At 41.0% G+C, this 12,904-nt stretch overlaps 1 protein-coding gene across 1 annotated transcript; it reads right to left on the reverse strand.

Moving 5' to 3' along the window:
* Nucleotides 1-2,144: 2,144 nt before the first annotated feature.
* LOC103582105 (olfactory receptor 2A5-like) lies at nucleotides 2,145-3,089 on the reverse strand. The gene has a single exon (XM_008563789.1). It carries the CDS (start codon nucleotides 3,087-3,089, stop codon nucleotides 2,145-2,147), a length of 945 nt encoding a protein of 314 aa, XP_008562011.1.
* Between the last annotated feature and the right edge of the window lie 9,815 nt (nucleotides 3,090-12,904).

A 12,904-nucleotide genomic window follows, 5' to 3' on the forward strand; every position in this document is an offset into this window, starting at 1 on the left:
CCATTTCAGAGGTTGGGAATGCCACAGTTCAGGGCTCACATCTGGTAAGGTGACTCTACAGCAATGCGGGGTGTCACATGGGGAGAATGGCAGAGCAGAGAGGGAGCTAACTCGTCACTCCTTCTCCTTTTAAACACTTTGACCACACGCATGACCATCATTAAACCATCAAAGGACTGATCCATTTACTTGGACATGGTCCTCACAGTCTAATAACCTTTTCAAGTACCCACCTTTCGATTACCATAATAGGATTTCTCACCCTCAACAGTTACAGTGTGGATTAAGTTTCTAATACATGGACTTTGGTGGTCACAATTCAATCCAAGGCAGAATGTAAATCAGTACAGCTATTACGGAAAACAGTATGAAGTTTTCTCAAACAACTACAGATAGAACTACCACACAATCCAGCAATCCCACCACTGAGTATACATCCAAAGGAAAGGAAATCATGTTGATGGGATACCTGCACTCCCACGTTTATCGTGGCTCTATTCGCAATAGCTAAGATTTGGAACCAACCTAAATGTCCATCAGTGGATGATTGGATAAAGAAAATGTGGTACATATACACAATGGAATACTACTCATCCATAAAAAAGCATAAAATTCTGCCATTTGCAGCAACATAGATGAGCTTGGAGAAAATTGTAAAGTGAAATAAGACAGACACAGAAATGGAAATACTACATGTTCTCACTCATATGTGGAAGCTAAAAGAGTTGACCTCATAGAAGTACAGAGTAGAATAGTGGCTACTAGAGACTAGTAAGGGGAGAGAGGGGAGGGAGAGGGTTGTCAATGGATACAAAATTGTAGAGAGATGGAAAGAATATAATCAAGTCTTCTATTAGCAATATAGGGAGACTACAGTCAACAACAAATTACTGTATAAATTCAAGTAGCTAGTTGAAAGGATGATGAATGTTCCCAAAACAAAGAAGTGACAAATGCTTGAGGTGATATATATATATATATGCTAAATACCCTGATAATATCATTGCACACTGCATAAATGTACCCAAATATCACATTGTACTCCACAAATATATACAATTAACATGGGTCAATTAAGGAAAAATAAATTAAAAAGAAAAAAATTAGTGAGAAGTTAATATTCCATTGCACAATGCTATTTGCTTAGGCTACAGAGTGCTGGTGAGGATCTAAAGCATCCAACAGAGGTCTAAACTTCAAGGATGTGACCCTGCAGTTGTGAATTAGAGTAATAATCCTNTGCTTGAGGTGATATATATATATATATGCTAAATACCCTGATAATATCATTGCACACTGCATAAATGTACCCAAATATCACATTGTACTCCACAAATATATACAATTAACATGGGTCAATTAAGGAAAAATAAATTAAAAAGAAAAAAATTAGTGAGAAGTTAATATTCCATTGCACAATGCTATTTGCTTAGGCTACAGAGTGCTGGTGAGGATCTAAAGCATCCAACAGAGGTCTAAACTTCAAGGATGTGACCCTGCAGTTGTGAATTAGAGTAATAATCCTAAGTCTTTTCAACTTTCCTCAGTAGTATCCTATTCGTTACTTCAGCTAAGCCTCAAAAATCTCTACTGGCTACTTTAGATATGGAATAATATAACAGATAAGAGCCTGGGCTTTGGAACTATGCTCCTGTGTTCAAATCTCAGCTGTGTTACTTTCTAGCTGTGTGACATTTGGCAATGTATTTAATCTTCTTGTGTTTTATTTTCTTTACCTGTATAAAGGAAATAATAATACTTGTCTCTACGATTATAAAAATTAAGATAATAAATACATATAAAGCACAGTGACTGTCGTATAGAAAGAGCTCAATAAAGTTAACTATTATTATTTAGGTACAATGAATATGATCAAACACATTTTACAGATATGGAAATCAAATCCCAGAGAAGTTAGGTAACTTTTCCAAAGCTACAGAAGGTTAATGATGTATTTAAACCTGAATGCAGTTTTCTCTGAGTCCTTTCCTAATGTTTCCATGGGCAAATTAATGTAAAAGTAGTTTTTTCTAGGTATCTCCCTTATACTAGGAGTGCTTGCTCACTCCAGTGACTTCACTGAAAGTGTGGATGGTGTAGACAGGTGACCACAGGCACTGCAGACTTTCCTAGTCTGTGGCCTATCAAGTCTCCTCACTTATTCCAATCAACTTGAGGAAAGCCCTCTTTACATCCTTGTTCCGGAGGCTGTAGACAATGGGGTTAAGAAAGGCAGAGATGACGTTGTAGAACAGGGCCAGCTTCTTGTCATCATCTGGGGAGGCTTCAGAGTCAGGCCTCATGTACATGACCATGCATGGAATGCAGAACACGGTGACCACAGTGACGTGGGAGGCACAGGTAGAGAATGCCTTGCTCCACCCTTGGGTGGAGTGAATCCTTAGAATAGCCATGAAGATACGAATATATGAGGCTAGGATGAGGGATAATGGGATCAGAAGTAAGATGAAACCCAAGATAAAGTCCACTTGGTCATTGAGGGACGTGTCTGCACAGGCCAACTTCAAGACAGCAGGAATTTCACAAAAGAAGTGGTTGATCTCATTGGGGCCACAGTAGGGCAGATTCATTGCAAAGACTGTGTAGACAAGAGCACAGGTGAGACCACAAAGGGCAGAGCTGACTGCTAGGAATACACACAGGGTTTGGCTCATCTGGACCCCATAGTGGAGTGGATAGCATATGGCAACATATCTGTCATAGGCCATGGCTACAAAAACCCAGGTCTCAGTGATGCCTAAGGTTAGGAAAATGTACATTTGGACCACACACCCAACGTAGGAGATGGTCTTATGCTTGCTTACCAGATGGACCAGCATCTGGGGCACCGTGGTGGTGGCATAGCTGAGATCCAGTAGAGAGAGGATGCTGAGGAAGAAGTACGTGGGCGTGTGGAGGCGTGCATCCACTCTGATCAGGGTAACAATGAGCCCATTGCCCAGGACTGTAAATAAGTAGAGGAAGAGGAAGAGGAAGAAAAGGATCCAGTTGGTTTTGGGGTTTCTAGAGAAGCCCAGGAGGATAAACTCAGTCACAGAGCTGTGGTTTCTCCAGCCTCGACTAAGCATGGCCTTCCATCTGAGAAAAGAAAAGGACATATTCCTGACTCCTTTGCAGTTTTAATGAGAGAATGGTGTGTGAGCTCCACAGATGCAGGGACCGAAGCCAAATTACCCACCTGAGCATCCAGAGAACGTTCTATCCAAATTGGCCTGGCATAGCTCTAGGCACTTAGTAGAAATTCTGTAAGTACATGTTGGATTGTCTAATTAACTAGTCCTTATAAAATTCCAAGGGCCCTGTGGTAGGAATTGCACAGAGCAGAAGTCTTATTTTGAAGAAAACACACACACACACACACACACACACCCATCCAAGTGGACGCTAGGAAAATACGAAATGTTTTACAATAAACCCAAGAGTTTTAGACTAATTCCCAAAGTCATTCTTTCAAATATCAAGACGAATATGTGCTTCAAGGTACAGTGTAAAGGTAAAACGAACAAAAAACCAGTTTCTTCTCTTTGCCTTCTTCCTCTCTGATGCTGTATTTTTGAAAACCCACACACAATAAATTTCCAGGAAAAAGGAGAATTTCAAACAAACTTTTTTGGGAGGATGAGAGAATCTCACCCCTAAAACCATTATCCTCTCACCTTCCCAGCATTACCTGCAGTGGTTACAAATATAAAGAACAAGTTGACACATGAAGATGGCCACAGAGACTGAAGAATTGAAACCTAGAGAAAACTTCTGTGCCCCTGGTATTTCCCAAAAAGATGAAACATATTTACCCAGAAATGAGGTACCTGTGTGTCTGGAGGCTTTTCTTAAAAACCAGTAAGGAATCCTCCACAGCCGTATTGTTCACAGGAACGAGTTGAGTGGTGGGTGGGGATGCATCTTCAGTTCGATCTGGACTCAATCCCCAACCCAGGTGGGCAGCCTGGACAACGGAGCATGTTTCTGACCAGTCCTCTTCTCTTTATCTTTTTGCTGGTCCTTAAATGACTACAACAGAACGCTGCCTGTTCCAGACCCCCAAAAAGGAAATGATCATTTATAAAATGGCACTGTATAAAATCTTTTAATAAATGTGACCTCATTAGATTATCACCACAACCCACTAAAGTCAGTATCACTATTTTCATTTTCGTGACATCAGCCACCCAAGATCAGGAAAGTAGTAAGTGATAGAGCCAGGACTCAAACTCCAAGTCCTATGCTCTTACCACCACATTAAGCTGACATGTGTTTCTCACACCATCAAATTTCATGCAGGGTTTAGCAGGGCACCAAACACAAAATAGGCCCACTTTAGGTGACATTGTGAGAGAAAACTGACTTTATTTACAGTTTTAGAGGACAGAAAGTTCATATTGCTCAGCATTACAAATTATCAGGTTTTTTCATAGAGAGCCACCAAAGCTTAGATCAGAATTTCAATATCTGAGACACCTCAAAGGAAAAGAAAAGGCTGATAGCTATAAACTGGGTTAAAATAACACCCCATGAATCTATGGACAGGACTTGGGCTCAGATGCATGAGGAAAATGATGTTAATGCTTATGTTAGATGCAACATGCTATTGTATGGAAGTTAGGAGGATCTGAATTTGAATCCTCTCTGTAAATTGTAGAAACAACCTAGGGTTTAAATGCTAATTACATGCTCATAAATTTGAAATACATTTCCATCCTGGATCTCTTTAAATTTATCTGTCCAACTGCCTACTTGATATCTATCTCCATTGGGATGTCTAATAGGCATGTTAAACTCAACATTTTCTAAAACCAAACTTCCAGTCTTCCCCCATAAACCTGCTCCTCTCACAATCTTCCTCAGCTCAGTTAATGGGCAATTCCATCCTTTGGAGTGTTTAAAATTTTTAAATAACCTTGAAGTGTTTCTAAATTTTCTCTTTCTCTCACACCCTATATACAACACATCAGCATATATTGTCAGTTCCCTTTCAAAGATATATCCCAAAAAAGATCACTTCTCATCATCTCCACCATTATCACTGTGGTCCAGACCCTCGCCTCTTCCCAGGAATATTGCAATGTCCTCTAACTAGTCCCATGGCTTCCACTCTCTCCCCCCACAGTAACTAGAGTGATCATATTAAATGTAGGCCAGATCATGTAAACATCTTATCAAAACCCTCCAGTGGCTGCTTGTATTACTCAGAGGAAAAGCCAAAGTTCTGATGAGGGCTTCGAGGTCCCTCATAACCCCCCTGGCCTCGCCTCCTGCCCCACACCTCTCGCTCTGTCTGCTGCAGGCATACAGACTAATGCTGCTCCTCACTAAAGGCATGCCCTGCCTCAGTGCTTCTGCATTCACTGTTCCCACTGCTGGAAATTCCTTCCCCAGATGTCTTCATGGTTCACGCCCTCACCTCCTCAAGTATTTGCTCAAATGTCATCTTCTTAGAGAAAACTTGTTTCTTTCTTGACCGTCCTGCTTAAAACAGCAGCATTCCACACTCCCTATCCCTGTCTCCTGCTTTATCTTTCTTCATAGCATTTAGCATCTTCTAATGTACTATATAATTTTTTAATTGTCAGTTTCCCTCACAAGAACACAAGAATTTTTACCTTCTTTATTTATTGTGTGTTACCAGATTCTAGAACAGTGCCTGGAATATAGTAGGTGTTTACAAGTGCTGGATAAACGAGCGAACTTGAGTCTAAGCTGGGCCCCTGAGGCACGGCCTGTGGTGTTGCTTATGTGGAACTGTCCTTGGTGCTGAACCCTGCTTTCTATGCAGCTAGCCATCATGCTGGCCTCATTCCGGGGCTTTGCCTTGGATTTACATAGCTCTTACTAGATTTCTAAACAGGGACACATTCAGGCCTCTTACATACGTTAACCATAGTCATCTCACGATGCCACAAAGTCAATAACCATATTAACTGCATCTTACAACCGAGGAAACCAAGATTTATCAGAGTTAAGCAAAGAGCCCAATGGCTGCCCAGAGTACTACTTTCAATTCTTGGACATGAAATTTAAAGGGAAAAATGGCGAACTAGTTTGTCTATCCAGAGAAGAGATCTTATCAATAAAGGGTCTGTGAAAACATGTTATTTAAAGAAGAGTGGAGAAGACTTAGAAAGTTGAGGTTGGAGACTTATGAAAACCTTGAGAGGTTTCATCAAATATTCCAAAGGTTGTCGTGCAGAAAAAGGTGGAAATGTGTATTGTATGTTTCCAGAAGGGAAGAATGAGAAATGATTTGTGAAATTTACAGGGGGACAAACCTTAAGCTCAATTTACCAAAAAAAAAAAAAAAAAAAAAGTACCTCTGGTGGTTCATGCTGCCCCATACTGGAACATTCTGCTCTGTTCTCTGGAGGATAGTGAAGTTGTAAGCTCTCTATTTTTAGAAGTGCTCAAGCATAAGGTATAAGACTATATCACTATCACTGCTTTGGATGTGAAGTTAGGTTGTATGATTTCAAAAGTCCCTTTTATCACAAACATCCCAATATTCTAAAAGTCAGTGACATCAAGTTTCAGAAAATCTATAATTTTAGGGGTGACTTCTCAGTATGTTCCCAACTTCATACTGAACCTAAAATCTAGAAGCTAGAGTCAAAACAAAGTAATATGGTAATAATGGGAAAGTGAGTGAGCCTGAAAAAAAATGGAAATGTGATATTGGTCAACTGTAATGTAAAATTTAAAAAGATAAAGTTTCTATTGTCTTATTTTTGCAGACACAGAGCTCTCTTGGGGGCTATGCTTGGTACCTAGGAAGGGTTACTCTTCTGCCCCTTGAGCAGACCCCACATCGGTTCCATCCTAGAAGAAAATAGAGCCTGAGAAAGGGGACAGGCTAGAGGCTAAAGGGAGAATACTGTTACAAACCCACTTTAAATCTATTGTGTTTTCCTGTTTAAAATTCTTTATTCTTGTCTCCTTTGAGAGAACGTTCTAAGAACCAAGTTAGGGAAATATGGACTACACAAGCAGCAGCTGTATTTAAATCACAGGAGCACTATACAAGATACAAGACAGAGTGGAGACCAGAAGCTTCTCAGAAGAATATTTTCACTAAAGGATAATGAAAGCTTCTTCCCTGATCTTTCTTGTTCTGATCACTTCCATCAAACCATCCTGTACACTGCCAGAGTGACCATTCAAAAAGCAGAGCAGACCATGCTATTTCCTGCTTCAAAGTCCTTGGAGAACTCTCACTGTGTATGAGCCAATGCCCAAACTCCTTAACACAGCACTCAGTGCCCTTCAGTATCTGATCCTTACCTATCTGGCATTTTAGCTTTGTTTCTTTTACTTTCACTCAATCTCTATGTTTTCATATGGCTTGGTAGGTAGGAATGGGTTTTCCATTTTAATATGGTTGAAAAAATAATTCATTTATGTCTATAGCTGCTTTTACCCTCCAAAAATAGTTGAGAAGTTGTAACAGAGACATACATGTTCCACAAAGCCTAAAATATTTACTATGTGGGTCTTTACAGAAAAAGTTTGCTGACTGCAGCTCATGACAAACCAACTCATTCACCATCCTTTGAATACTCCAGATAGTTTTACAAAGCCGTGGTCCAGGAGGCAGTATTATCAGGGAGGTGGTAGAGGCTCTGGGGTTAGATAAAGTTAGACTTGAGTCCAGCCCTGCCATTTACAAACAGCAAAAACTAGAGAAAGTCATTAACCCCACTAAACCTCCATTTCACCATCTGTAAAACTGGGAAAATAACACATACTTTGAAGATTTTCATGAAGATTAAATGATGTTTTAGATATATACAACACTATAGCAATAAATATCAGTTATTCCTACTAATAACATTATTAAGCCACTCCTCTAGTTGAAATGCCATTTTCTGTTTTCTCCTCTTGGTAAAATCCTAACCATGGAAGTCTTCTGTGATTCCCATCATACCTCTCCTTCCTCTGGGCTCTGGTGGCACCTTGAATGTACTTCTATTACTGCCCATACCTGCACTGGTACACACACTGGTCTGTGGAATTCCTTAAAGAGGGAGAACCATGTCTTACTCACCTTTCTAGCTCCAATTCTTAGCACGGGGTCTGGGTGAGGGTTAACAAATACTGGATTAATGACTCTATGAAGTTATGCAAGTGGTATTAGAGTAAGTTAGTTGCCATGATGGACTCCAAGTTCAGTGGTTTCCCCATCACTTTATTTTTTAAAACTACTCTCAAGGTCTGTTTCTTTCAGGGCTTCTACCCAGGTTTCCACTCCCACCACAACCAAAATCTTCTCCTTGGCAATTTGTTAACTGAAATAAACAAAGTTAAGTGGAAAGCAGGAGAAATGAAGTCAAGAACACATGGACAGTCCTCATATTATCTTGCTCAAATGTGCATCTCTTCCAGTCTTAGTCTGTTCACTTGAAATGGCATTAAGGAGGGGGTTGGGGAAGGAACAGAACCCATTCTTATTGAGCACTTACCATCGACCAGTTACTTCACACCAAAGATAAAATAATGGTTAAGAGCATGGGCATTAGAATGAGACCTAGGTTCTAGTCCTGACTCCATCGCTAATTAGCAGAGTGGCCTTGGGCAAGTTGTCTAAATTTTTTATGTCTACATGCTCTCCTAGAAACCAGTGACAATAATAATACCTATCTCAAAGGATTGTTCTGATGATTAACTGAAATAGTACATGTAAAGTTGCTTAACACTGTGCCTGCAGAGTGGTTAATACTTAAAAAAGAGTACTTATTATTGCTATATATTTTTTTATCATCACAAGTCTTTTTCAAAAACTCTGAATTTTTAGAAAAAAGGGAAGTAAGGCTCAGAGAGAGTAACTCTCCTGATGTTGCGTAACCATTAAAGGACACAATCCAGACCTGTCTTTCTCCAAAGACCTCCTGTCACTGGGCTCTGCTGCTTCTGCATCATCCACAGGTGACACTGTGCCAGAGCTATGGCTGACAGTGAACTGCTGGGAGTAGCCTCCCCAGACTCTTGGTTTTGTCCTTCATGACCCTTACCTATCCTCCTGCCCTGCTCCCAGGTCTAGTACGCACCCCTCCTCCATACCTGTGTCCTGCAACTACCTTGGGCAGCTCCAGCATCCTGGGCTATATGAGGGCCCTATTTCAGCCATTCTCCAGAAATCACGGCATCTCAGCAGCTCCTTGAGAGATACCTTGATGGAAATATTAATGAGGCCCATAGGTATCAGGGACCAAAGAATCCCTAAAGGTACATCCAAATACGATCCCAGCGTCACCTCAGGAGCCTTCCAGTCCTGAGGGATCCCATTATTCAAAAGAAGGATCCCATTATTCATTATTCAGCAATGAGGGAGCAGTCAGGATAAAGAGAAGTGCCGTATATGGCCCACAGGAAACCTAAGATTTGGGGGAACTAGAACTCAGGGAGTGATGTGGAAATTGGTCCTTTAATTCAGGCCTCCATTTTGGCACCCCTAGGTGAGTGTGGCAAGGAGACCAACACCAGGACTCATGGTTTAGCTGCTGTGTTGGCCTTACTTAAACTTTATCTAGGTCCTCCATAGAAAAAGAATGTAAGAACTGGAAATCCCTTAAATACTGAGTTTACCTCCTTTAACTCATGTTTTAGAGGTGGGGAAACTGAGGCCCACTGTCCAGAAATAACTTTGGAAAGTCACATTTCTATTCCTTTCCCCCCACTCTTAGCTCTCTTTTATGGAGCCCAGGAAAATCTCTTCCCATCTTTGTCCCCACTGACTAAAGCTCAAAGTGAGTGAGTGAGCAGGGCAGGTGTTAGGTAGGAGTGGGGCAGCAAATGATGGGAGATGAGGCTGGAGAAATTATCAGGGCCAGATCAGGGAGCATCCTACAGGCCAACCTGAAGAGTTTATATTATACACCGAGGGCATCCGGGAGCCATTGGAATGGGTTATTCAAGAGAGTGACATGGTTCACTCTCATGCTGGAGCTGGCTCAGTGGCCCACGAAAGCTAATTGTGATCATTTCATTCCAATTCTGTGTTCCATGACATCACATTGGTAGCTTGAAATTGGCCATAGTGGGAATATTTACACCAAAAAAATGGGCAAACACTGTAAATCATATAAATCAGGTTTTTTTTTCTTTTTCTTTTTTAAAAAAATTTTCCCTGGAGAGATGACTGTTAAATATTTATCAGCACACCAGTGGGTGGTGGGATGAGTGTTTTTGAAAGATCGGTAGCAAGTTTGACTAACAGAACTGACAGGAAAAAGGCCAGTGGAGGCCATTAAAATAGTCCAAGTGGGAGATTATCAGGCTTTATTAGCCAGGTATATTGGGAATGGAAAGCAGGGAACAGAGTGGAAAGAATTAAAGATGTTGAATGATGACTAACCGCACGTGGGGCATTAGTTGCTTTGGGCTATTGCGTGGAAGGTAGTGCCATTTACTAAAGTGGGAAACCCACGAGGGGAGTAGATTTGAAGTAAATGGTGATGAGTTTCCTTTAAACACGTTGAGTTTGAGCTGCCTCTGAGACATTAAGTTGGGGTGTCGGTCAAGAGACAGACACAGATGTATGCGTATTAATTTTAACATTAGAGAGGACTGAGATTTACTATACTGAATCCCAATATTCAAATGAAGTTGGAATGAACTTTGCTTAATGCCACAGGACTTTAGAATTTCCCTCCAACTTACCCGCTCCTCCCCAACCATCACACATATTCCTTCTTTCTCTGATATTAAATGACAATCTGGAAATCTCTGTTCTGACTCCAAGGCCTTCAGTTGCTGTGTAATGAATAATTCTTACTTTCACTTAGACATACGGGCGAGCAGCTTTGTCCTTTCAGACAGCTCACTATTCAGTGCTATCCACACTTTATGTCCTTCTCTCCAAGAAGGGACCTCAGGTTACCTCCCCAGGTTTAGGGTGTCCTTTACTAAGAAACCTCTCATCTCTGGGGTGGATAGAGTTGGGGGAAACCTTTCCATAGACAAAGAGATCCAGTTTCATAACATTTGCCAGTGATCTGAGGAGAAGATAAAATTTAAGCAAGAAGCATCAAACAGAGGTGAATGTTAGAAGATAATTTAGAGTAGAGACTTCAAAGCTGCAGCAGATTATTATCATATTGAAATAGAGATCCCTACACCCTCATAACGTATGCTATCTGCTTCTGTAGAATTGCTTGCTAAACCTAAGTAACTCCATTTTGCCCCCTGTCTGACTGCAGACTACCCCCGCTTCTGCATGAGAAAAGGTTGACCGTCTCATAGAAACAAAAAACAATTGCATAGAAACAGGAGCCATACACAGTGAACTATTACATGGGAAAAGGAACCATACACAATGAAAACTTGTATGCTTGATTGCTCGAATGGCTCATTCTCGGCCTTTGTGACCTAGCTCCCTAGCTTGCTTTGTGCACCTGGACATGAGTGGCGTGTAAGTGCATTTCTTGTGGGAGGGTGCCTCACAATATCAGAAAGGAATGCTTCATCAACTGAAGATATTTGATGTTATAACTCTGTTCAAACACCAACTCACATCAATGCAGTCATTGTTAGATTTTGATATTAGTTCTTGTAATGGGCAGGAGAAAATCTCAAAAACCAAAATGAAGCAAGTTATGGGTTATTTCATTTATATTTCAGTCTTCTCCCAGATTATTTTTTTTGTGTGAATTCTATTTTAGGTGCCACTCTTTTGGTCCCTGAGTCCCATTCAGATTATTTTAAATGTTATTAGTGACATAAAGTTTTCATACAGTGAAACTCACAAATCTTAAATGTACAGTTATAAATGTACATGTGCCTAATACATGAAGCAAAAACACAGAATTAGAGAGAAAATTGGGAAAATTCTTAATAATAGCAATTGATAATAATTGATAGAACAATTAGATAAAAAAAATCAATAAGGTTTAGATAAAAAATCAAAGTCAACCCTCTTGATATTATTGACATTTATTAAACATTATAGCCCAAAACAACATTTATTTCAAGTATATATGGAATTTCATCAATATAGACCATATATTGGGCCATAAAATTTCAAAAGATTGAAATTTTAGACTTCTGATCAAGATGGTGGAGTAAATGGTTCCCAGCACCACCGTCTCCCACAAATCAACCAATTTACAACTATAAAAAAGCAATGACAGCCAAGCTGGGGCTGCTAGAGCTCAGAGGAAGAGCAGGAGAGACCTATGGAGTGCATGAAGGTGGCAGAAGCTACAATGAGAGAAAGAACAAAACCCTCCAACTGTTTCAAATCCTGGCTGTTTCCAGGCTGGAGCTGCTGAGTGCACGGAGCAGGAGCTAGCAAAAACCCACTGCTGTGCCTTTCAGATGAAGTTGCTTGGAGGCAGCAGGGGAGAAGAGGGCCTTGGAGGCCCGCAGGCTGGCAAGACCACTAATAGGATTCCCATGGACCCACATAGGACCAAGGAGCCACATATTAGGACCTACGTAGGACCGAGGAGCCACAACAACTGACAAAAAGAAGCCACTCAGAGACCAGTGAGTCATCGTGAGGGACCAGACCATGACCCATCCCGTGGGAAGTGTCTGGAGCATGGGCGGTGGGGGGAGACAGGCCCACCGGGGGAACACTGGGGCACAGCAAGAACAGCTGATCTGCCCCCCAATCAGCGTAGGACCACTCAGAGGAGACTGGTCAGGAATATAGAATTGCATGGGGTGCAGTTTGATGAAAAGATTCAAGCCCAGACCAGTGTTTCTACACAACCCAGGTACACTGGACTTCACTCGACCTGAAATTACCTATAAAGTCAACCATTAAAACCTGGGCTACACAAAAACCCTTCCCTAGGGAATCAGCAGCAAAGCAGCAATTTAGCTCAACCACAGAGCTCAAGTACTGGTCCTCACAGGAAGTTCCCCCCATTTTAGAAGTAAGCAAAGGACA

This window comes from Galeopterus variegatus, unplaced genomic scaffold, assembly GCF_000696425.1.
Source record: "Galeopterus variegatus unplaced genomic scaffold, G_variegatus-3.0.2 Scaffold14911, whole genome shotgun sequence".
NCBI classification, from domain to species: Eukaryota; Metazoa; Chordata; class Mammalia; order Dermoptera; family Cynocephalidae; genus Galeopterus; species Galeopterus variegatus.